This window comes from Passer domesticus, chromosome 2 (assembly GCF_036417665.1).
Source record: "Passer domesticus isolate bPasDom1 chromosome 2, bPasDom1.hap1, whole genome shotgun sequence".
NCBI lineage: Eukaryota > Metazoa > Chordata > Aves > Passeriformes > Passeridae > Passer > Passer domesticus.
The window spans coordinates 34,103,365-34,129,654 of record NC_087475.1 but is presented as its reverse complement, the minus strand read 5'-3'; the positions used below and the strand labels follow the sequence as shown (position 1 = coordinate 34,129,654).

The 26,290-nt window shown below is 39.8% G+C and overlaps 1 protein-coding gene across 2 annotated transcripts in view; it reads left to right on the top strand.

The window, feature by feature from the left end:
* The window catches only part of SLC9A7 (solute carrier family 9 member A7), a 65,887-nt gene that overhangs the window by 26,896 nt on the left and 12,701 nt on the right, over window positions 1-26,290 (top strand). The window contains exons 2-14 of one of the 2 annotated variants that reach the window (XM_064408181.1): window positions 2,376-2,575; window positions 3,878-3,955; window positions 4,616-4,692; window positions 5,325-5,437; window positions 6,751-6,856; window positions 7,143-7,284; window positions 10,519-10,624; window positions 10,961-11,049; window positions 11,184-11,297; window positions 13,656-13,767; window positions 15,127-15,280; window positions 20,794-20,853; window positions 25,472-25,535. In XM_064408181.1, the coding sequence (XP_064264251.1) occupies window positions 2,376-2,575; window positions 3,878-3,955; window positions 4,616-4,692; window positions 5,325-5,437; window positions 6,751-6,856; window positions 7,143-7,284; window positions 10,519-10,624; window positions 10,961-11,049; window positions 11,184-11,297; window positions 13,656-13,767; window positions 15,127-15,280; window positions 20,794-20,853; window positions 25,472-25,535 (1,415 nt within the window). The remainder of the gene's footprint in view (window positions 1-2,375; window positions 2,576-3,877; window positions 3,956-4,615; window positions 4,693-5,324; window positions 5,438-6,750; window positions 6,857-7,142; window positions 7,285-10,518; window positions 10,625-10,960; window positions 11,050-11,183; window positions 11,298-13,655; window positions 13,768-15,126; window positions 15,281-20,793; window positions 20,854-25,471; window positions 25,536-26,290) is intronic. The other variant, XM_064408182.1, reaches the window with a different exon arrangement.

Below are 26,290 nucleotides of genomic sequence, written 5' to 3'. Positions count from 1 at the left end.
CATACAAGACTTTCTTTCATCCTTCTTGCCAAGTTTTTTTAAGCTTTGTTTCTTTGCCCTCAAGCTGGTAGAAAGTTCAGTTTGGAAGTAGGGAAATAAAATCTAGACTTTTAAACATAAGAAATCCTTTCTTCCCCCCCACATTCTTTGTGTGTATTTTCAAAAGTGAGCAGTATTTTACTCTCTATGTTCCTGGACACCAGCTTCTTCAGTAATAGAATGTGCTATTCTGCCTCTGTGTGAGCTGCACTAAGGGATGACAAACTCTGCCAAGCCAAGACTGACACCACTGACAGTGTTGCTGGGCTTCACAAACCTGTCAGTGGTTTGCTCTAGTGTCACTTCCAAAAGATACTACTGTTGCATTAAAAAAAAAAAAAGACAAAAAAAAAGAGAGAAGTACTAGTAACAGGTGCTTGATCTGAGGTATCACAGTACCTGCTTTACTGTACTTTTGTGGAATTAGCTGAATATCTCCTGGTCACCCCTTTTGCCTGCTTTTGATAGGGTCAGTTGAGGCCCAAGGCAGGTGGCAATCCAGGCTGGACTGAGGCAGTAAAAGCAGCCCCTCCTAGCCTGCTGGAGCTGTTTGGCTTTTATGATGACTGTCATTGCTATTTCTCTTGCTCTGATTTATTGAGTTAGGAGAGCAGTCTGTCATTTAAGCAAAATAAAAAACAGCTCCAAAGCAACAGATAGCCCCAAGACCTGATCCAGAAAACAATTAAGGTGATTTAAAAGAATTGTTTGCAGTATGAGGGGTCCAAATGTTCATGAGAAAGACCTTAGGAGAGGTAGTCTTGTCCAGCCCTTTGCCTGCAGCAGGCCCCCACATCTTGGGTTGCTCCTGGCCATACTCAAGTGAGTTTTGGCTATATGCAAGGAAGGAGATTATGCAGCCTTTGTGACAGCCTGTTCTGGTGCCTAGCCACGTCATTGTTTTAAAAAACAAGCCTTGCCTAATTTTTTTTCACCTGCATTGCAACAAGTTTGTTTTCTTTAGTTTTAATCACTGTGTGCTTTCCAGAAGATTCTGTCCCTCTCTTCTCTGTCTCCCCAGAGTAGCTGCAAAGAGCAGTAAAATCTCTACCAAGTCTCCCTCAGTTTGAAGGTTGGAAGGGAAGGACCCTCAGCTTTCAGCACCTGGCTCTTTACCAGAATTGTGTGAAAGAAACTGTATCTAAACAGGTTTGAGTTCACGGATTGATCCACTCTGCCCTATGTCATAATAATAAGTCTATTTGGGGTTTTTGTTATGTGTGGTAGATTCTTTTGTTTGTTGTACCTAATGTATTTTTGGTTACTACCTGTCAGCTTCATTTACTCTCTGGGGAAACTGTGGATGCAGAGGGAGGGTCACAGGGAGCAAACCCAACACTGACTACTGATTTGTCAACAAAAGCACCAAACATCCATCTTCATCTTGCAGTTGTCTGGAACAAGGATTAAATTGCAGATCATCCTAAGGCAGCAGGGAGCCTTTAGTAAGTGGGTATCAATTTGTTTACTTACCAGACCAAAACCACTTTGACTGTTCTTATACATTCTCTCTGCAGATGTTCTTTTCTTAGTACATTGTAACTGGGATGGTGCTCAGTTAGAACTTTGTGCTTCTCCAGCCCCTTGCCATTAAGTTATGAATTATTTTTGTCACTGTGTCTGATGCATTTGTTATTGATTGTATTTTCTGGTTAGATTTTCTCTGCTGCCTAAGTGATATGTCCTATATTCCTGAATCCTGGATCTCTTATGATTGCTCATTTCATTTACGCCTTATTTTATTTTTGTTTATATGAAATGTGGAAAATGCTTGCAAATGTCATATAGTGGCTTCTTTGTGCATGTCATCTGTCTTAGTTTTAAAGTTTGTGGAGTACACAGAAGATTGTGCAACCAGCATTGTTTACTGGCCTAGAATTGTAAGACTAAAAACTGTGTTCTTGCTGCAGCCATAAAATAACATGGCAAACATCACCATTCCAGAGCAGTTACAGTCACGTGCTTCCAGCAGTTGATGTTTTCTGGCAATAGTGTGTTTGCTCAGTTCTGTCCTAAGGCAGGTGACATGTATTTGATGTGGGGGATTGGGGGTTTGCACTTTTGACGTGTGAATGAGGGTGAGGAAGACAAAAAGTGAAATGGAACCATTTGTTTGTCACTTCAGTCAAGTACCAGATACTTCAGATTCGCTGGTAGTTTTGATGTGATCGGGGCCTCTCTTCCTCTGCAGAAAACTGATAGTAACAATTCACTTCAAGGTGTTTATGATGCCCATATGCTTGTAAAGTTCATGCACAATCCCTTGGATGATGATTGGAACTCATTAAAGTGCAGGAGTAGCAAATCAGCCTCATGGATTTTTACCTCTCTTCCAGGACTCATAGTTGGGGTGATCCTGAGATATGGCACTCCCTCCACGAGTGGCCATGACAAACCATTCAGCTGCTCTCAGGAGGACAGGCCCTTCACCACCCTGCTGGTCAACGTCAGCGGCAAGTTCTTCGAGTACACGCTCAAAGGGGAAATAAGCCCTGGCAAGATCCACAACGTGGAGCAAAATGACATGTTGAGAAAGGTGAGCCTACACCATTTCACATGCTAAGTGTTTCTCCTTCATCTGTGCTTCCCTCCCTCCTCCCCCTCCATCCTGTTTGAACCTCAGGCAGTGCCAAGTGTCAGGATTCCTGATAGTAACAGCACTTTAATGCTTAATTCAAAAGCACCTTCTGTATTATATCACTGCTGGAGAAACTGTGCTCTGTTACATGTATGTGATGCTTTCCTAAAGGCCTTGGTTTGAAAACGTAATGTATGTTTCTAACATCTGTAGAATTTACAGAGATCAGCTGAACAGAAAAAAAACCCAACCTTGTGCTGCCTTGTATAAATGCAGAGTAAGGAAAATGATAATTTCATAGTGAAAAGTGATTGTTCCTTGTTGTTTTGGTCTTTTTTACCGAGGGTTTTAAAATTTGTGCATTGCCAGGAAATAGTTCTGCTTCAGCTTCCACCCAATAAACCACCAAATGAGGCAGTCTGGTGGTGGAAGTAAAATTCACCTATCAGCAGTTATTCAGATGTGTTATTTGCCTTTTTATTCAGTGTCGGGAATGAACCACCTCTTGTGTGTATCAAAGCTAGACTTTGAAGCATAGGATTGTGATCTAAAAGTACTTCTTTCTGCAGATTATGAAGAGAGCTCAGCTGCCCATGTGTGTCTGGCTGCTGTAGGTATCTCAGGTTAGCTGAAATGAGTCCTGCTCTGGGAGGGCACAGTCATATTTTTTGTCTTCTAACCTGTGCTTAGGCAGGGGTGAAGAGAGCCTAGTTAGTCTCATATGTGTGAAGACCTTCTGTTTGCATTTTAACTGTTGTTTGTTGTCCTGTAGTGTAGTGTAGTCCTTCATGGATATGTGGAACTCCTACTGAAATACATGGAAGAGGTGTATGATCCAAATTTCTGAAAACCAGTCTTGTATCTGACTTGATTGGCTTACAGTAATTATTCAGTGGCTAAATTTGTACAAAAAAGAAGGCTAAAATAGCATTTCATCTGCAGCCATGCCAATATCAGGTATCACAATAGGAAATATCTTCTCCAACATAATTTCTGCTAGAAATTTTTAATTTAAAATGGGGGACTGTGTTTGGGACTGCTGCCAGATCACGAGCAACCAATGTAATGCCTGTTCTTTCTAGATGATATTTACCAACAGGAGCTGCAGCTATATACAAGTAGACCTGGCCAGTGTTTTAGAGGCTCAGCTTATCTATTTCATCAACCAAAAATAGTGGTTGTCAGAAAATGAATGAGGAAAAGTTCTAACAATTTGTATATGTTTGTTTATAATTGAAATTTCATATTTTATTTTTTAAGGTAACATTTGACCCAGAAGTTTTCTTCAACATTCTATTGCCTCCTATTATTTTTCATGCTGGTTATAGCCTGAAAAAAGTAAGTGCAATAACTTCTGAGGAGAATAGATCCTTTTTTTTTTAATGAGAAATTGCTGATTTGTTCAGGATTGTAGTCTCCTTTCAAGCATTTACTTACAGTAAGAAAAATCGCATTTCCTCCAGAGATGGTTAGGTCATATTGTTTTAAGAGAAAATACATATATTTTTGAGTATAAATGTATTAAATCCTACTTAATTTTGCTGATTTGTTTTCCTTTGAACTTAGCCAGACATTGATGTCAGTTTCATTTAAAGTAAATGATGTTCTGTTATGAATTGTTTTGGTCCTTCTCAAATATCCAAAATGCAGTAAATTATGCTGAGAGGCAGACCTAGCCCTGAATCCCAGTGGAGATGTGCCAGACCCCTAATGGCAGGAGAGCCCAGATTCTGATCTTGCTTGAAGACACCCTGAATTGGCGCTGGTTTCTGTCAAAGCCTTCTGTAAAACTACATGTAGGGTCTAATGCATGGCACAGATCTGGTTTATTCAATTTACTGAAGTTAGATTGAATTTACATAGCAGTAATTGAAATGTTTCTCTGAAATAGACGTGTGCTTCTGTGTATTGATGCAAGTGAAGTAGTGTGCTACATGGTTCTGAATGGGCAATATAACTTTTCTGAAGTAAGTATATAAACCTCTTTTTCTTGTGCAGAGACACTTTTTCAGGAATTTGGGGTCCATTTTGGCTTACGCCTTTTTAGGAACAGCAGTGTCTTGTTTTATTATTGGGTAAGTGAACTCTGATATCAGTTCCTCTCTACACTAAAGCTTAAGCTGATAAATACTCTCTCTCTTTGCCTCCATACCGATATTTTATGTATGTATATACACACACTTTTAGTTTAAGTGATCTGGTGACGTTGATTTGCTTGCCTACAATCTCTTATCCTGCTCATATTACTGTGTTTTGTGTATGGATATTCTGAATAACAGAAATCCTGAATTGGATTGGTGATCTTGGCTTGTCTCTCAAAGAATTGCTCTAGAGAAGTAATCTCTTATTATAGATCATTCTTACCTCAGAGCTTTTGGCCTATGTATTGTGTTGGGAGAAAGAATACTGAGGGGAATTTTGAGCAGAGAAAACTTGGTGGGAAATGGAAGAAAGATGTAGACTCTGTGCTAATTGTGTGAAGATTTCAGACTTACTGGTTTTATGTGATGTCTTCTGGATCATATATTGCTTGATTTGCTTCATAGCGAAAAGAGGAAAGTTCACTTTGAGAGCTTTCTGCTACACTGTGGCAGTGTCCCACTGAGCTGTAGCATCCAGAAGCCTGTCTGAAATACTGTTGCTTGTGTTTTCCCTTGGTCTGTCTGAAATTGTTTGACTTGGAATGCTTTATCTTCTTTCTCTTCAGGAATCTCATGTATGGGGTTGTGAAACTAATGAAGTTGGTGGGCCAGCTGTCTGATAAGTTCTATTATACAGACTGCCTCCTCTTTGGAGCGATAATATCTGCCACTGATCCAGGTAGCTTGATGAACATTTTTAATAACCTTCCAAAATAACCTTATTGTTAGGATTTTCAGCTGCATATTAACAGGACTCTATTTTCAGTTATCTCATATTAGTATCTCTGAACCTCTTCTCTGAAATACATACAAATTCTGAGTATTTTGAAAGCTGTTCTCTGCTGATTTATGACTGAACTGGCAAGACATCATGGTATATTTGGAGAAAAATCTAACTCTCCTGTTCAAATACTTAAATATTTTTTGTTAAGTGTCTTCTTTTTAAGTGTGCATCAAGTTTAGGATAGTAAATAGATGAAATTGTTGCTTTTTCTGGATAGCAGGACTTCCTTCTCCAGCTACATTGCTTGGGGCTGGGCACTTTAAGAGCAATATTTGAAACTTTTAGCTTCTGTAGGAGGGGGATTTTCTATTCCTCTTTCAAATAAACTCCATGTTTTAGAAGTTAAGGCAGAAGAATGCTTTTCTGGCCAAGTAATTTCAGCTTTTGCCCAAGTAATGTTGACATCCTTATGTAGAGAGTCAAGCAGGCTCACATTGGAAGTCTCCATTTGACAGATCAGTTTGTAGGGCTGGCAAAGGCCAGGGACCAGGGTGGGGAGTGCTGAAGTATGCAGCTTGACATTTAGAGCAGTTTATTTGAGGTGCTTAGTGGTGATTAGTGTGAAAATGGGAAGTAGCTCCTGTGATTGAGCTGAGCTCTGAACAGCTGGTGGTTGCATACAATTTATGCAAAAAATCACCTTGTGATTTTTGAAGTGCGTATATGGGAACATCTTCAAGATCATGGTCTTTCATCTCAGAATTTTCTTGAAAGAATGATTATAAATATTTAGCACTCTTGTCCTTTTTAAATTATGTGGAAATTCACACCTGTGGCATAATGGATACTTAGGGGAACACCTAGGGTTATTTGTAGTATTTTACAATGGCTGAAATAATAAACCTGAGTCAACAATCCATACAGCTTTTAAAAGCAGGAAGAGCTACACAACTGTTTTATATGGAACATGTTCCAAAATAATATCAGGGCTTTTGTAGAAGGGCTTTGTCTGCCCTATGTCCCTTGATCATGGGGGCCTTACTATGAACACTGTGCAGATGGGAGGACAAAAGAGCCACCTCTTAGTGGAGCTGCCCTAAAACTGGTGGAGGAATTGCTTCCTTGTAGGCAAACGTGACTATGGTTTCCCATTTTAGTTTTGATCCTGTACTTCAGTTCCTGGGTTTTCTTGCTTTAGCCAAACTGGAAAGTCTGCTCCACAGCTCGTGCAGTCATTGCAGTGTTGTTTTCCTCTTTTCTTTCTGTAGTTACCGTGCTAGCAATATTTAATGAGCTGCATGCTGATGTCGATCTCTATGCCCTTCTGTTTGGAGAGAGTGTGCTGAATGATGCTGTTGCCATTGTATTATCCTCGTAAGTAACTATGGGAATTTCTACTCTGAAATTACTAAATTGCTTTTGGCATTTGTCTAAAATAAATGCTTTTTCTGAGAAACATTATATTAAGTTTAAATGGATTGCCCTTAGCTGGATTGTTAACCATTGCAAACATTTTCCAAGGCCTCTAATGCATGCATAGGCCAGAATGACACATACACCTTCAGCCTGGGATTGTCTCCCTCTAGCTCAGGTAGTGTTGTTACAGAAAGAATCTTTCCTGATGCCACTTCTAACTTGTCATTGTGTTCTCTCTTTCTAGATCTATAGTTGCCTACCAGCCAACAGGTGAAAATACCCATGCTTTTGATGCTGCTGCATTTTTCAAGTCTGTTGGTGTTTTCCTGGGAATATTCAGTGGTTCTTTCATGATGGGAGCAGTGACAGGGGTTGTGACAGCTCTGATATCCTTTTTCATATTTGGTATTCCAGCTGAGATGGCACATATGGGTGCTATCAGGGCTTTCCTTCCTGTTTCCCATTATAGCAGAATTGACTCTAGCTTGTTTAATTCTGAGTGTGAAGATGTGGTCAGTATTCATTTGACTTCTTTTCTATAGGAGGACATTTCAGGTACCCACAGAACCCTTTCCATTAAAACCGAGACCATAGTAGAGTTTTAGTGATGTTGCTGCAGCAAACTGAGGCATGTCCTAATAATGTTTAGTTTCTTTTAAGGAGTTATAAAACATAGTTTCTTTATTAGTCTTGAAAGACATCTCCTATGCTAAATGGTATTTGAGTCTGTCTTCAGCAAAATCTCTCAGCTATTTCTGACCCCCACAGCATTCTTTGACTCCTGCATTTAAACTTTTTTGCCAGAAATCTGATGTCATACATCTTGGATAAGATTTTATCTCTGTTAGAGTTTAACATGATGTGCCTTGCATCATCTATTCTGTTCTCTTGATGCTTGTTGCTGTTATTTGGTTAGATCTCTGAGGTGCTTAGCAAGGAATTTGTGTGGGTCTTGTTTTAGGCTCAGGCAGTAGACCTTCTCCAGCCATGACCTACTCCAGGAGTCATGATGCTTCTTCAGGAACAAACTGAAGTCTTTGCTTTCTGACAGGCTAGTATAGCCATATGTGCACATATCCCAGGCTGCTGTGATGTGCCTAGGCTTCTGAACACTGACCTGAAAGGGATAAAATGTGATGTTCTGTACAATGATCATGAACTTGTGACTCTGAAGCAGTACTGTCTGAACTGTACAGATTTTCTTGACCTGTCTGTGTAATGGAAACCCTTTAAGTATAATGGGGAAGATATGCTGTTGGTGCTTTAATGTTCAGTCTCAGTTCCACTGATCTGCAATCTGTGTGACCCAGAACCATGATTCCTCCTCTGACTTTTAGGCTACCAGACATCCTTAGCTCTTGCTGCTCAAATGCAGTTGTTGTGGGTTTTGGCTGAAATGCATTCAAATCCACTTTGTAAAATTATGCTTCTGAAGCAGCAACCATCCTTGCTTTTTCTAATGGCTGTGCTCTGGAAGGTAATGTGAGGCTGTTCAGAACAAAGCCTCTGTGGTGGCATTTTGTCTGTGTGGTGGGGATATTTTTCTTTTTGTTCTGTTTTGGTTTTGTGTTGTTCTTTTTTTTTGGTTGGTTAATTATATGACTATTTTCTTTTGGAAACATCCTTAATGTCATGCAATGATGTAGAAGCAAACAAAATTTGCATTTTGCTATTCATAGCTGATTAGAACTCATAAATTAAGGATTAAGTTAATATTCCTATAGCATGAAGTACCCATACCTGTACCCCTTTGAGTAAGGGGTTTCATGCAGTCATGCACTGTCCTTTGAGAATAGATAGAAAGCTCAGTTTCCAAATTATGCAGATAATATACAAGGACTTATTCTGGCTTTCAGCAAGCTGTCTGTGTTTTTAAAAAAATAGTTAAATTATAGTACCACATTGTATATTTTTGCTAAATTGCAGCATCTGACTGGTTGAAAAGATGTGAAATACAAGGCCATGTCTAACAAATAAAGAAAATAATTAAGTAAAAAAAGAATAATTTACTTTCAGCTAACATTTCAATTTGATCAATTATATGAAATAATAAAATGTGTTTGTTTTCTTGCCTTTCTGTCACCTTGAGCTTCCTCCAAAATGATGAGCACAAGTTTTCAGTTCAGATTTAATGAAACATTTTTGGTGTGGTTACTGACAATAACAGCAAAGGGAATAAACGGTTTGAGTCACAAAACTGCCAGAAAAGACTGGAAATAAAGAACTGGTTCTGACAAGGCCCCTTGCCTAACTTCGGGGGAACAAGGTTTAACCTCTTCCATGGAGTGACTGTGGCTATCCAGTTTCCTTAGGCATCCATTAATGTCCCTTGAGCGAGGCATTGGGATTATCTGAGTACTCTGTGGGGAAATGGGTTCCAGTTTTTGTTATGGTGGATGTTGCTGCTTCAGAAGCATGATCTTAGATCTCTTTGGAGGAAGTGGTGGGGAGGAATTCAGCTGAGCTCAGAAGTTTTAGAGGTGGTTTCTGTGCAGAACTAACAGCTGTTTAAAAAGAATGTTGCATTTTATATTTGGTATAATGCCAACATGGAGATCATTTTTTTAAATGATGCTCTGGGCTTTGTTTTGAGAGCAACCTTCTGACAAAGTAAGGTCATGGCTGAAAGTATGTCTGGAGTATATGTTTGCCAAGTTATCGGAGAATGTCAGCAAGAAGTAGCAGTGAGTGGAGAGATGGTACTGATTGCCTTCATGTGAACTATGCATAGCTGTCTCACCTCAGATACAGAGTGCTGTTCAGCATGTACCTGCTGCCAGAGTAGTGCTCAGGTAAAAAACAGCACCAAAAGGATTCTATAAATAGGTGAACAACTTTTTTTGTAGTGTGTGAAGAGCTAAATTTAACACTACTGAAATCTGTTCTGCTCCTTCAGTAGCTGTATGAATTGTTAATTCAGTGTGTGCTTTGATGTTCCTCAGGTTTTGCTCTCCTCTGCAAGATGAATTTGTTTTTTCTTTCCTTTGAAAGACTGAGCCGCTCGGAGTTGGCTTTTTCTCTAAAACACATCAGCACAAGGAGAGGAAATACATTTTGTAGGCAGCAATTGTTTTGCCTTAAAAGTACTGAAGTAGCCATGCTTGCTGGAAAAGACTTATTAACAAACCTGAAAACAAAAATTCTTGTTTATCTTAGGGTTGCTGTAGTCAAGAGCAGCTGTGTAAATTAAATGATTTTGAATGGGTTTTATGCTTTATTTGAAGGTGGGAGTGGGACTCGTAATTGAGGTTGGCAGGGTGAACAAAACATCACTCCCCCACCAATCTCCTGAAAAGCCAAGGCACACACAGTCTAAAAAGAACAGCAGGTAAATATCCCTTCCTTGCTAGCACTTCAAAGGGAACACAGAATAAGATAATATTACTTCTAAGAGGCGGAGCCACACTTTGTTATGGACATACAACAAAAATAACCAAAATTGATTGTTGCAATTTGAGTCTGAATTTCGCCTTCATGTGTTGGAATTTGCATTTTTCAGCATCAAAAGTGTTTTGTTTTCTAACAAGCATGGGCTGTTAGTACATAAAAGTGTTTTTCAGAAGTACTGAGAACAGAGAAGCCAAAGGATTTCCTTTTGATCCCTTAACAAGTGACTTAACGTGACAAAGTTTACCAAGTTGCACTGCTTCCCCCTGCTGGAAACGGCTCTCTTCTTCTTGATGTCCTGGAGCACCTTCTTGCTTGCAGAAGCCTGTGGATTTACTGGTGAGTTGCTTGAATTCAAGCACAGAAGTCCACCTCAGCAGCCATTTTTCCACTTTCTCACTAAATCTTTTCAATGAGAAATATGATTGTGCCTAAAGTTGGGTTGTTGGGGTTTTTTGCCTTCTGTTCAACGTTGAAGCTGCAGCTCACTGTGTAACAAAGGCAATGGTTTGGTTCAGACATCATCTCCCTAATCTGGTATCTCACTCACTTGAATGGAAGAGTCAAAAAATACCAAGGTTAAGAATGATGTATAAATTAAATGGAGCTGGTGAAGGGAAATTGTGGTGAGCTGGCAGTAAACAGACTGATTTTTACATGTGGTTCTGTTCACAGGTGTGGTGGCTGTCCTCTTCTGTGGAATTACCCAGGCACATTATACGTACAATAACTTGTCAGTTGAATCAAGAAGTCGCACTAAGCAGGCAAGGATGTCTTTTGCCTTTTTTACAGTGCATTGCTGTAGTAGTCCATGTACTTTTGTTTAGTAGTCCGTGTACTTTTATTTTTACAGCATCTTTTTAACTTGTCCTTTAACATGTGATGGTTTTCTCTCTAGCTCTTTGAGGTATTGCACTTCCTGGCTGAGAACTTCATATTTTCTTATATGGGCTTGGCACTGTTTACTTTCCAGAAGCACATATTCAGCCCAGTTTTCATTATTGGAGCTTTTGTATCCTTTTTCACATTGTGTGAGGTTTCTCTATTTTCTTATGAGCCCAAAAACTTGTGATGTTTGTTGGCTTTGCCAAACAGAGAATGGTGGCTGGCCTAAGTTTTCCTAATATCTTGCAGGCACAATAATTTTGAGAAAAAGCTTGGTTACATCTTACATCTAAGCCCTAAGGCCTCTGTGCCACATAGTTGTTGGCTCCGTACCTGAATCTTAGAAGCCATATAATTTTACTAGATAAATAAAATTTACTGCATGCTTTGGCTATTGACAGCCAACACTGCTTGTGTTGTTCTTGTATTTGAACTTTGGAGACCTACAAAAGGATTAATTCTTCTCTCCACTTCCAGTGGCCCCTTGAGAAAGTAAAGGGCAAAATCAATCTATTCACCCACATTCCTTTTTATGTATTTATCTTTGAGCAATTCCCCAGAGGTCAGCATCTCAGGTGATGGGAGGAGAAGGGAGCAGAACTGGGGTACAGACCCTTACATGAAGGGTACACGATTAAAGGTTCTGCCATTGTCTCTGGTTGACATGGTACCTGACTCTCAAATTGCCCAGAACAGAACACTTTGTGGCAGTCACAGTCATGTAAGCTCTGCATCCTGCCCCCTTGAGATGAATTGTATAACTCTCTCCTCACTATATTCCTGGTTGCTTGAATATTCAGCAGAATTATAAGTGTGCACGAAGAAATGGGAACTAGTTTTCCAGTCTTCATTTCCCTCTGCCTGCTGTAGGAGTAGGGCTGTTGGCCATGGAGGTAAACCCTGTAAAAGGACATATAAAGATGGCCATGTATGAGATGTACTTATTTTTTCTTCTTTCTACTGTTTTCTGTTCTGCTTCTCAGGATTTACCACATTTGGTTTTATTTTCCTTTGGCCATTCACTTTTTTTCTGGAACAGTAATAAATTTTCTCCTGTGTCACCTCATGTCCACTTTTCTGACCTAATAAATGCTCTAGAGCCCGGCAGACGTTGGATAAAGATATGAACAGAATAGTTGCACTTGGTATACTAAACAATGCAATTTTTTAATGCTTAGAGTGGCCTGCCATCTTTTCTCAATTTGTGCTGTCCGCCCTGGGTTTGTTTTCAGTAGTTGTTTCTCTACCTACTTGGCTTTTAATACATTTTCCACATCTTTTTCTACCACTAAAGCTTTGTTGCCTGTTGAGTACTTTTCTACCTTTGTGAGGAGGGCAACTAGTACTAGCACCTGTGTTTTACTCAACACCTGTGGTCCCCACTGAGTTTACAGCTTGAAGAGGTGAAATGTAGAGACATCACCAGTTGTTGAAAGTGAAAGGCTGGAACGTAAAGACAGAGCTAGAGCCTCAGCATCCTTGGCAAAATCTTAGCTATTATCCTACATACATTAATCTTGATGGCTTCTGATGTCTGATTTCTGTAGTTCTCAAAAGGACTGGTGGAAAATTTGCTTGGATTGTGAGGGTTATTGTACAAAGTAATAATCAAAATCTGATTTTCCTAGAGATATTCCCTGCTGATAGTATTGCTTTACTTTAGCTGTGGCTAAAGTAAAGTGGTGTCCGGCCAGTGGTGTCCAGAGCTCTTATACTCTCTTTCTTTTCCATGGGAGAAGCATTATTCTTCTAATGTTCCCATGCCAGCAGGAAATGATCAGTGTTTGTTTGGCTTCTGGCCGTGTTGGCATTTTACAGGATTTCAGTCCACCACTCTAATTTTTCCCAAAGTGCTCCTTATACAGTGGAGAGTGTTTTCAGCTTTCTGCTTCTTCACTGGAACCACTGGATGTTTTGCACCACAGTGGGGGTTCTTACCACTTACTGTCATGAATTTCTGCAGTCCTTTACCTATTCTTTTTCAACTTTATTCTAGTGCTGACAAATGGCTTTTGGATTTATAGTCTTAGTAACTCTGTACTGGTGTTTGCTAGCCATTAGGATATTTTGCCTCTGCAGGAGTCATAATGGGGTGGCCACTTGCTGGTCCTAAGTTGGTTTCCCCTCTGTGCACAGGGCTGCATTTCTGTTGTTCCAAAACTCAGAATTGAATGGTGCTGGTGGTAATTGTTTAAAGTGTGAATTTTCAAAGTAAAGCCTTAATTTGTACAATTGATAATTTTAATACTAGATATAATTTCGCTGTGCATCTAAAAATTTAGTTATATTAGTAAAAACTTCCATTCTGTGCAATTGCTTTTGAATGCACAAGTTGCATAAAATTGGGGAAAGTCTGCTTTAGATACACAGCTATAGAAAGAAGATATCATGATGTAAATCTCTCACTAAAACAAAAGCTTCATGTAAGGTACCAAAAACTGCATACCTCAGGAAGAAGAAATCCTTAACTCTCAGCTGCAAACAGGTTGCAATCTTTTTGGGCAGAGCTGCACATATCTACCCCCTCTCCTTCTTGTTGAATTTGGGCAGAAGGCATAAGATCAGCTGGAGCTTTCAGCACATGATGATGTTTTCAGGTAAGAGCAAAAATTCTGGGCAATGAAAAAATCTTAATTTTAACTCATAAGCAATTGACTCTACTACCTTCTGTTTTTGTGATCCACATTGATGCATCCTAAAGGGAAGGCTTAATACTGCTTATTGCAGCCTGCCATCATGTGTCTTTCAGCCTTTACAGCAAGTGTGCCATGTCTGGGGTGGGTGACATCTCAAAATGCTGCCTGCTCACAGCAGGCAGCACCTCATGCTGGGAATAGAGCATTTTCATTTGAAGTGCTTGTGAAGAACATGGGAGAATTGGGTTGTATCTCTTCCAAAAGGTTATTTCTAGCTGAGAGGATGTTCACATTGTGCAGAAACAGACACCTGCTGAGAAAATTGAGGTGTATTTATGGGTATCCTTTCCCATTTAGTTGGCCAAAGGTATTTGACTTAAATTGCCTTGTAATTTCTGTCACATAGACAACTGTTTTAGCTTGTAATTTGAGGCAAATTATGTATTGTGTGTCTAAACATGTGCATCCAAAAGAAGTTCCAGGGAATACTCTGTACCAAAGAGGATAGAGCCAGGCTGTTTTCAGTGGTGCCCTGTGCCAGGTCCAGAGGTAATGGGCACAAACTGGAACACACGAAGTTTTGTTTGAACATCAGGAAACCTTTTTTACTATGTCCAGACATTGTACAAATTGTCCAGAGTGGTTGTAGCATCTCCATCCATGGAGATATTCAAAAGCCATCTGGACATGGTCCTGTGCAACCTACTGCAGGGGTTGTTCAAAGAGGGGAATTGGACTAGATGAATTCTAGTGGTTCCTTAAAACCTTAACCATCCTGTGATTCCTCTACATAAGAAGTCTGCAGGTGGTCAAATGCCATGGCTTGCTCTTGCTACTGAAGTTTCATAACTGGGAGCAGAGGAGAGGAGGAAAGATGCAGTCTGCCTGTGACCATGTAATTAACTAGAATATTTTTTTAGCTGATAAAAATGTCAGATCAAGAACTCACATTTCAATTATGGATTCAACTGGAAAAGTTTGAATTTTCACGTGGATTCAGGGAGCTGCTTGACACATAATGTTTTGCTGCTGTTCACAACTTGTTTGTTTCTGTTTTCCTTTCCTGTTAGTTTCTGGAAGTATTTACACCTTTTCATGGCACTTGTGGATTCTATAAGTTATAGGAAACCAGGAGAGTTACAACATTCTGTTATAAATTATTCCAGGGCACAATTTATCAGGGAATCTAAGGAAATTAAAAGCTGCTGTAGCCCAGTGCTTTCTGCCTGACACTTTGTGGGAGGGAGCGAGGAAAGGTGCTGTGCTATCCACAGTCACATCTGCACCTCTGAAGCTGTGCAATTTCATTCTTTCTGCTAGGTCTCAGGGGAGCCATGGCATTTGCTCTGGCTATACGAGATACTGCTACCTACTCCCACCAAATGATGTTCTCAACAACTCTGCTCATCGTGTTTTTCACTGTGTGGATTGTTGGTGGAGGAACAACCCCCATGCTGTCGTGGCTGAACATCAGGTTGGTATGCAGCTGTGTGCTGGGGGAAACTTCACTTTTCAGCAGGCAGCTGTGCTAATTTAGCATAGTTCTACAGAACCTGTTTGATGCTTGCTAGAAGAATTTAGAGCATGGTATTTATACAGATATATATATACATGTAGATATTTAGAACATTATATTTTATGGAGGAAGATGCTAGTGCAGTCTGGTGAAGAAAATGTTCTGATGCTGCTGGGATTCAGCCTAAAGGTGCTCTGATGCTCTGCAAGTAGGTTAGTCTTTGTTAGTCCAGCAGGATATGGAATAGTGTTGCCTGATAAAGCAGCTCTATATTGAAAAGAAAGAATTAATCTAGTCCCATATAAACTTTGTATTATACTAAGACTGTTCCCGTTCTTTTGACTCTTCGTAATGGGCCTGTTCAGGTTTTTAAGTTCAGTGGATTCTTTATTGGGTGGTACTAAGATGAATGTACTTTAAACAAAACCTGATGTTATCTAAGCAACTGGGATAAATGGGATCCTGCTGGTCTTTGGGGTGTGTTTCATCCTGTTTTGAGGAGATCTGTGAAAATGGTAAGTTGCATGTCTGACCATAAATCCTGGCTAATACTTAGTACTTTTGACTACATGTATTTTCATATTTGAGAATATTTATCAAGAGATGTGCTAGAGAATCACAAATCAATCATTATTAAAGACATATATATTATAGTTTTGGAAGTTTTGGCAGTTTGGGAGACAAAGATAAAATAGAGGAAAATTAAAACAATACAAGATGCACAAGCCCTGAGTGCAATCAACCATTACCTCTGCCACAGGGCTCCTTCAGTCATCAGCAGTAGGACAGGACTGAATTCTTGCATGTGGCCCAACCCTTGGCCAACTGCAAAATTGTTCTGAGGTAGCAGCTTTTTTTCTTCCCACCCTCCTCCATCAAAACCAGGAAGCATCCCAGATTATGCGTTTCCTCCTTTAGCTAATCTAGTTCAGTAGACTCCATAAGCCTGGCTGATGAGCTGGCCCTGCAGGCAGAGAGGACTAACCCCATATCCATTCCAGGCTCATCCCTCTAGGTGGTTAGACTTGCAAAAGTCATTAGTGTGACCAGTAAGGCAGAACAGCTGTAAAGAGATTACAGAGAGAGGTAACTACCAAAAGGGAGCTGACTGAAGCATAGTTTTGAGTGTTTAGCTGTAGTTTTAGGGGGAAGATTAACCCATCCTTGTGAGTAAGTAATTTTAATTGTCACTTTTTTGGCATGGTTGACAGAAAATAAAGAGTTAACTTTCCTGTCAAAGTAAGGATAACATATATAACAAGGGAGGAAGCATTTTTGAGAACTGTATGGTCTGCCTGCAGCTGACTCGATAGGTACTGACCTGCCAGAGATGGAGTCTGCACCTTCTGGGACCACGAGAAATCAGATTTGTGCCAGGAGGTGGCGGCCGTGTGCAGCTGATCGAGAGTTAGAAACTCGGTGCTGGTGAGGTGCCCTCAGTGGTTGGAACACTTTCTGCTGGGGAGAAAAAAAAAAAAAAAGAAAAAAAAAAGAGAAAAAAAAAAGTAGTTCTGATTTTACTGATTTTTTTTTTTAAGAAAAAAGAATGACATTATTTTCCAGCTGAATTTTTAAATTATGCCAGTTATCTCTTTTCCATCCCCTTCTACTCAGTGGAAGCAGTACACAGGAGGAGATGTAGCTGTCCCAGTGCTGTCCCAGTGCCTCACTCAGCAGCAGGGTATATAGTGCTGATGCAGTCCCGAGGCTGTGCAGTAGGTGACTTGTCCCTAGGATGCTTGCTGAGCCTTGGAACTTGCCCATTAAATTTGATTGCCAGAGGCTGGAAATAAGTAGTGGTCACATGCAGGATTATTTACTAGAAAAGTGGTTATAAGATAAAAGGTGGTTTGCTTCCAAGATGAAGTGAAGGGATGTAGAAAATTAATGCCAAATGTATGTCAGGATTTGTGGGGACTCCTAAGAGTCCAGTTCTGATGTGAAGGTCCTACCAGTTGTACCAAGAAGGAAAGCAGGCAGGCTAGTCAGCCATTACCAAGTCCTCATGAAGCACTTGGCCTTTCTTCAGTGTGGATGTCAATAGAAGGCCCAATGTCTGGGCAAGTCAGAGGAGCCAAGACAGATGTGAAAAACCAAAGGGCTTATTTATGATTTAAGTAGAACTGCTGACTCCAGCCAGGAGTGTCAGCCTGGCCTGATACCACTGAGCTCAAGGGGAAGCAGCTGTGTGCATGCACTGGGAAATGCCCACACAGGGATCCAGAATTGCCTTGCTGTGGCTTGGAGGAAGAGGCACACGCCTTCTGGCCACACCATTATTTGTGTAGCATTTGGGATGCGTGCTTGGTTCTTTACTTATTGTTGGTCCCTTCCCTCCCATGACACAAAATATTAAAAGGAGGCAAAGGGTAGAGAGGCTAACATGAAAATGAAGTTTTGGTAAAGTAAAAAGCAGTATAAGGAGGAAAATAGGCCAAAAATACTCTCTGCCTCCTCTTGTCATTCTGAAAAGTTCAGATATTCAGATGAGCAGGTGTCTTTTCAGATAGGGTAGGTTGCCAGGGACCACTGGGCAGGCTTTCATATACAGCTAAGCAAAGGACCTATGGTTTGTAGCAGAGGCTTAACTTCAGTTTACTGCTTAACTGGTTGGAAAAGTGAGGTCACAACTTCAAAATCTGAGTAAAAAAACCCAGGATCTTTAGATGCTTTTGATTTCTGCCACTTGACGCTGAGGAAATTAAAAACCAACACAAGAAACTGGAGTTAAAGCCATGATATCATGTGTTTGAGTTCCTTGGCTGACTGTCAGTGAGACATGTTCAACATCTGAGTGGTAAACAGTTACATTTTCTTAGTAGTAGATTTTTTTTTTCTTAGAAACTAAAGCATGACCTGAATATTAAAAATATAGTCTCATCCTTTAAGACCTAAACAAAGAAACAATTTCCTGGCTGAAGCTTTAACAGTTTCAGCAAACTTGAGAGCTATGTAAATCAAAACCACTGGCAAAATTCCTCTTTTCAAAAAAGTAGCTGACTTCTTGTTTCACTTATCTGTCACAGGAAAAAAGGGAACTCCTAGCATTTGTATTGCAAAACAATGTGTTTTCCATTTTTGATTAGAGGTTAGTGACCTGGTTCTTTTCATGTTCAATGAAGCAACACATGGATTAGTGCCTTCCTCTCCTTTATAACCTGCTGCAAATGTGGAAGTTATTGCTTATTTTAATGAAGTCATTTCAGTTATACTTAGAAACCTTTTTATAAATCTCAAAACATTATACCTTACACTTTAAAATAATTTAGGTTTCTTTTTACCATAAAAGCTAATGGTTGCACAGACAACTTCAATCTAGATATTTAGTGCCTTATGCCTGACTTTGCATATACAATCTTTAAAGAGTTTCCTATTTAGTGATTTTTCTTTTCCTGTAAAAGAGCAAACTGAAAAAGAAATGTGGAAACATTAACCCTCATCCAGTTGCTATGTGAATTATCTGGGATGGTGGTAAAAGTGTTGGTTTGGTGGTTATTCTCCGTTCTCTTACGCAGGGTGGTGCAAGGATAAAATGTGCATTACAAACCACACCTGGGTGTGCTGGGATGGCAGGAGGCGAGTGCTGCTGCTGGGATCCAGCCTCATGCTGTGTTCCAGGCTGGGTGGGGGATGTCTGACAGGAGGTTACATCCCCCTGTTTTGCAGCCTGTTTCCATTATTGTGTTACTTAGATCATTCACTGCCTTCAGCCACTCTCTGCTGCCCTTGAAGGTGCACAGGGGCTGTCCTTTGCCCTCTGTTGTGAGCTTTTTCCTTGCCCATCTCTTTCTGGACTGTTTCTTCCAGTTGTCTTTCCCTAGTTTTTCTGTTCTTTCTACTTTCCTAATCTCTAGTTTTTAATCACTGGTCTTGAATCTACCTTGATAGTGGGACCCTCCAAGCCTCCAGTCTCCCCGCTCTGGACTTTTCCTACTAAGGGCTTTTCCCTTAGTAGGAAAGAGATTACCTCTGCCTCTGGAAGTGAGCATGGGAAATGCTTCATTTTCTCTCTTCTCATTCTCTGAAACACAGCAATTCAGGCCACAGAGGAAAAGTGTGGGGAAGACACTGTGGGAGTTGGGTTGAGACACATCTAGAGCACATAGATGATATGAGCTGAACTGCCAAGCTCTGGCAAGCCTCAGCCAGCAGTTTCAGGAGTCATTGTCTTGGTTAGGTGAAGTAAACAAATACCCAAAGGTGTCCTAAAAACAACTTGACACAACTTTTACTAATTACAGAGGTTTTTAGGGAATGGGTTTTAATTTTTTTAAAACATGGTGTTGGGAGTTCTTTCTCAGCCGTCTTCTGAGAAACTGTTGAACTCTTCAAAAATAGCAAAAATTTTCCAAAAATGCTGTACTCATTACAGACATCTGGGAAAACTTCAGTATACTAACTTGGCAAAGATACAGGAAAGAGAAAGAAGTCATAGAAGGGGAGTTATTGGGCAGTTTTTAATTTTAGTTTTTGCTGTGCATGCAGAACCATCTCTGTGATGGCCTTGGGGAGCAGAGTACTCTGACCTGGTGTGTGTGTTGGCCTGGGAAAAGAGCTATTGAACCTGGAATCCAAATCAAGGCTATCTCAAGTTTGGTATTTGCCTCAATATTCAAGGATTAGATGAGTACATGCTTTTTGTATCACAAGCTATGGCCTTAAATATTTGGTTAGTCAAGATGTCAGCCTGCAACCAGGGTGTGCACACCTGCTTTTTCTGATCATCTGGGCTTTTATTTCACATAAGCCAAATATAGTTCGTGACACATACCCTCATGGAAAAATATGGGGGGGGAACCCCACAGGCTGCTAAGCAATGTATATGAAAAATACTGGAAACCAAACTTGCTTTCATTTGCACCTAAAAAAAATCCCACAAACAGAACTGAAAAAGGCAAAGCAATGAGTAAAACCAGACTCTGCTATGACTGGAGATTAAATCAAAAACTGACAGTCAGTTTTTAGTTAAAGCAATTGAGTGGTTTAGTGCTTGTTCCCAGTTGATTTGGAGTGTTCAGAAAGCAGGTAATATTGGTGACCCCTCTCACACATGTGTAGCTTCCCATGACTTCTTCCTGTGATGTCTCTTTGTCTTTCAGACATGTGCAGGTCTGAAGTGGTAGGAATTGTCTTAGATTGGCTCTGTCTGTGTACAGCACCAAAGAGAGCTAATGAATCTGGTTTTCTGGGGAATGTAGTCTGTCATTAATTCAGATTGATACAGTTGCCAGCTGGGATCTGAATGTGTGAAGAATATTACTGGATATGTCAATCATAAATTGCTGCTGTTGCTAATTTTGGTTTTTTGGTCACTTTGTCATTGCTCTGCCATTGTTATTCATGTATTTTTTTTTCTTTTTTGATTTGGTATGGATTTTTTTGTTAGTTTGCTTTGTTTTGCTGAAGAGCTCTGTAGAGCCCCCATCTCATGAGCATTTTGTTACTCACATTGCATTCTTGTACTGTACCAGAGTTGGTGACCATGTTCCATCGGTGGAAGAGATGAGTGAAAGCCACTGGCTGTATTTCAGGTGACACTGTGCTTTCCTTGATACCACATTAACCTGGTGCTTGGCTTTTTTCATCTTTGTAACACTGAGTGTGTGCTCTCTTTCTGTACTCTGGCATGCTGCTGCTGCTTTTCTGAGAGTACCAGAGATGTTCCTCACCTCTGAGTCTATTCACTTATTCTGAGCTGTGAGAGTGTGGATCACATATCATGTCTAAAAAATGAAACTATAAAGCACATTCTTTCACTCTGTGTATAGATATTTAATAAAGCAAAACTCAAATCTCTGACCTTGGAAGACTTGAGAGCTGAAAACCATGGATTTGATCTTATGATCTTTAATCACAAAGGTGTTCTTAAGCATTGCTTGAGGTTATTTTGTGTAACTCTTCAGGTTGGAAGGAACTTCATAGGTGGTTTAGCCCAGCCTTTTTGGGGATATATTTTTAAAAACAGAGAGATACCAACCAGAGAAGACTAGGACTTTGGTATGGAGTTTTTAGAGCAGATAAATGGTTAGAGAGAGAATTTAAAATAAATCTCTAACTGACATCCTCAGGCAATGTGTATGTGTGTGTTTATAAAAACATATAGAATATTTATATAAAGAAAGTTCTTTGGGATGTGGCAATTAGAGGTTTTCATGTACCTTGTCACACTTGAAGGTTTCCAGCAAACCACTAGATTTGCCAGAGATGCAATGTATTAGTTTGCACAGACAATCTGAAAACTATTATCTATTACAGTCATTCTTGGTCACACATGCTAAATCTAATAATGCCTGGTATTTCAGTAACTTGTCATTCATGTGTTGTAGGGCCCTGGAAAAGTTTCTGAAGTACCAGAAGAAATCATTCCACCCATTTTAAAATGATGCAGCAGAGAACTTGATGGAGTTCTATATGCCTTTTAACCATTCATTTCCCTCCATTTAGTTCAGTTTTGTGTGTGAACCACTTTCTCCCACACTGTTTAAATTACTGAATTATGCATAAGCTTAATGTTTTGAGAGATCAAATCTGAGTAGCTCCTCTCCTACATGATGTGCTGGAGTTGTAGTGGTAGGATAAAGACCAAGAAGTCCAGGAGTCAGTTAAGGACAGGAATACTGTGTTTTGGTGTTGGGCATTAGGAGCTCAAGACTCATTCCTTTGCTCTTGCAGAGATCTTAATGCATGAAATGCTGTTTTTACCTTAAATAAGGTTTTCATTAGGGAGGAGTGAAGAAATACACTTAAATTGGATTAATTTTACTATAGCATACTCTTGTCTACAGATTCTAATGGCCTTCCCAAGGCTGAAATAAAGGTGTCTGAATTTTACTTACTAGTAATTGTCTGTACTGAAGGAATAAGGTGTCTATCAGATACCAAAGTTATTCCAATAGGGGAAATAAATGGATTTTTCACCGATTTTGAAATATATATGCATTGTTACAGCTGAAAGACTGCTCACATTCTTCATCCAAAATCTTCTTTTTAAGAGTTACTTATTTGTACAGCCTTGGGGAATCCCACACAACTGCTGCAAAGGGCTCTCAGAAAGGGTGGAGGGGAAACAAAGATGCTTGCTGTCATCTGCACTACCTTGGCCTTGGCTGTGCCATATCTGCTGTGCCCCTCAGAGGTGCCTCTTCAATAAAACATTGGTTTTGCCCTGCCTTTCTGTTAGGGGTTTGAGCACAACAGCCCAGCCTTTAGCAAGGCTGCCGTCTCTGTGCCTCTGACCTCCAGGAGGGGATCTGTGTAAATCCATCCAGTAACAGTTTAATTTATAAAGCAGGTTAAATAAATGAGAGCTGTTATTGACCTCTGCAGCACATGTAAACAACAGGAAGCTTTTAAAATATATTAAGCACATGAAATGGATTTTTTCCTCTTCAGCATAAGAAGAAAATCAATGTTAAAGACATACATGCATCAGCTTTACTTATACTTTTAATTATTGAAGCAGTTAAGCAAAGATGAAATAACTAAGTGTTTTCTGTGCTTCTTTTCACTGTAAAGGAGGTTGGGACAGACTTGACTGGTTTTTGGTATTGTTTTGTTTCAGGTGATAAAAGTGACGCTTCCTTAGAATTCTAGGGGCTGTGCCTGCAAAAAAAAAGTGATGCTTGTCATGAGATAAGGGTATTAGCCTTGAAACTGAAACAGGCAGGCTTGCTACCAAAAAGTTAAGCTTTCTATACAATTGATGCTAGAATAGAAGATAAAAGCATATTGTTTGAAAGATACAAAAAGTAGTTGAGAGAATTCAAAATGGCAATGTATTTGGTGTTAATCTCTGAACTGAGGAACGGACTTTGAGAGTGATTAAAAAAAAGAGATTTATGGAAAATAATTATTTATAAATATTCAAAAATATAAATTCATTTGAAGAATAACTTTGAAAAAAAGTTAAATGGACAAGTCTGTGTGGATATACTATCTCAATATTGAAAGGAACATTTGTGGTATGATTTTCTTTTCCATAAAATTTGAACCATTTTAATATAGAAAATGGTTTTTTGCCGCTTTAGCACAACAATGAAGCCAAATTCCTGGTCTGTGATATCCTATGACTTTTCACTGAACAGTATGGTTATTCTGTTTTGGTCTTCCATTAAGCCTCATTCCCCTGCCTAAGGCCAGTTAAAATTCTCAAAACAAATGCACAACCTTGAGTCAAGTAAAAGCTGAGACACTGAATTGTTTGGTTTTCTTATGTACTGTGAAGTGAATAGGTAGCCCAGGGAGTAAAAACTATTTGGGGAATGCGAGCTATGTTCATCTTTTGGAACAAACTTCTTGAACTTCCCATTCACACTGTCAGCTACACAGCCAGCCTGAGCCTGGTTGCTTTGCATAGCACATTGAACCTTCCCCCTTGTGCAGTTTGGAAAGCCACAAATATTTTTCTTATATTTTCATGCGTACTTGTAAAGGAATGCATACTCTTATGTATATACATATATTACTGTACTGGGTCAGTTTCCTGATGTCGTTTGTCAGCTTTCTGCATTAGAACCCAGTTTCCCTGCCAAAACCTGTTCTTATGTATGATAGCCAAAGCAGTAACACCTCAGCCCTGTAAGCTCTCAGAACTCTTGTGTGTGGTATTTTATTTTAGCATGTGTTACAATCCAATACTCAGTCTGTCTATCCAGCATTCCCTTAAACTGGTGAAGCTTTTCAGTTCTGAAGCTGGTCAGTGCCAAGGAATTTCCAGGCTAAATGTGCCTAAAGTTCAAGATGACTCTATATGTGGAAAAAGGAAGTGATGAGGAAAAGTGCAAGAGGCTTAGGAAAAAAAGAAAAAAAAATCCAAGCAAAGGACTGGGTCAGCAGTTTTATATGAGGCTGCTGCAGAACAGCCTTCTGGATTTTCTCTGAACTGCATTAATTCATGTGAGGCCTTGACCTGGCTGTGAGTCCACAAGGCTGACTTTAAACTTTTCTTCTTCTATTGTTCTATCAAAAATGCTGCCCTGGAAGCTATTTGCAAGTGTTCTCTTTTTATTTGATCCAAGCATGGTGTCCCTGGGACAAACCAATGGTATGGTCTGACCAGCAAGGTTCTCTTGGCTTCTGGTGATCCTTAGGGCTGTTGCATAAACACCATGGCTATAAAACAATTAGCATACTTACAAAAAGTACAAGTAACAAGGACATTGCACCAAACCAGCTCAGTCCCTTCTAAGAGAGTAGAAGTGACGATGTTAACAAAATCTTATTGTCTGAGATGGCTCTCACATGTGTTTCCCCACGCTTACTATGTGACATGGTGGAACTGAAACACAGCACATTTGAGACTGAGACTCTTACCTAACTTTTGAGGTTAGAGGTTTAGGTTCTACAAGAGATGACAGAGATCAGGACATGAATAGTATATAAAACAGACAAAGTCCAGTCTACCCAAACCAGACCAGAAAAACCTGAACATGATTACAAGGATTAAATGCCAGTCTTGGATAGGAGCCATATGTGCAAGGATGGTTCAGTAACAAGATGCTTTCTACCTATGCAGAAGTGAGTAGACAGTTTCTTCTTAGCATATTCTGTCAACACCCTCATTACACAAACCCTGCCTCACTCAGATGGGAGGCTGGACTACACGCCATGTGTTAGTCCACTGTGGCTGTGTTGTGTTAGGTGAATGAAACTTGCAGCAAATTAATGTTTGTGACCCTTTATAAAATATTTGTTCTGCTTCCCATAGTGCTTTAAAACGTGAACTGTGTGTGCCTTTTTAAAATGGTTTATTTCAGCCATTCTCAGATTTATCTGGCAGTTATTTCCTGGGGAAACAGGCTGGGTTTTATCCTTAGTTTCTGTTTTCTTCCTGCTGGATATGAGGGATACTCTCCACTGAAGGGGATGCCATCTACTTTTTAAGGCAAAAATTTTTTCCAGTGTTCTAAAAAAATTGGCAACAAAGGTAAGCAGTAAAATTGATGCCTACATAGAGTTAAAGCAGTTTCTTATTTATAGCTGTGTAACTGCAGGGGAGTAATGGACAGCTCTTCCTCAATCTATACTTATAACCTCTCTGATGCAGCTTTGCTGGGTGCTTAAAGTGCTTTTAAAATGCATTCTGCCAAACTTACAGCATTTGCAACCCTCAGTAACACCACTTGCTTTGTTTTCCTAATGTTTCTGTAGGGTTGGGGTTGACCCAGATCAGGATCCTCCACCTACTAATGACAGCTTTCAAGTCTTACAAGGAGTAAGTAATTACATAACTTCTCTATTAGGCTGATCTTATTTTATAACTAAGACAATAGAAAACTGCAGAAGTTGTATGCATGGATAAAACCTTTCTGTCCTAGCTAGGGGATTTTGCTTTGTAATATTCAAGTAATGCCCACTGAAAAACATTCAGTGATTTTGGGTGTAGTGCTGTCCTGGTCACATTTTTCTGTATACGTAAGGCATCACAAATCTCCCCAAATCTACTAATACACTGTATAACAATGCACTTTCCTCTTCCCCCACCTACCCAACATGCTTGCTCTTAGCATGCTACTGCACAAATAGTTCTTCTCAGTTCAGAGGTAATACTCTTGGCTCCTCTTCCTTAACTGATACCAAATTTTGGCCCTTGGACTTGCTTAGAATCCAAGATTAAGAGTGCTAATCTGATCTTGACTCTTGTATACCAAACCATGTACCAGCTGGATCCTGCTGGGACTGCCTATCACCTGGGTGAAGCAGAAGAAGAATGGGCAAATTGCCGTTTGTATTTAGCAAAATGTTACTGTGAATCTTCAGTGACGCTTTCCATGCATCAGTAACAACCCAAGAGTTGATTTGGTTTTCCCCCTGAAATATGCTATTGGCAAACAGGATCGCTGGAAGAATGTTGTTCATAGCAGAATTTTCAGTTTTGCTCATCTAAAAACTAGAGCTGATTCACAGGAGGAACGAAAGGTCTGGAAAAAAACAAAACAACTCAAAAATTCCTCAGGCTTAACCGAGAGT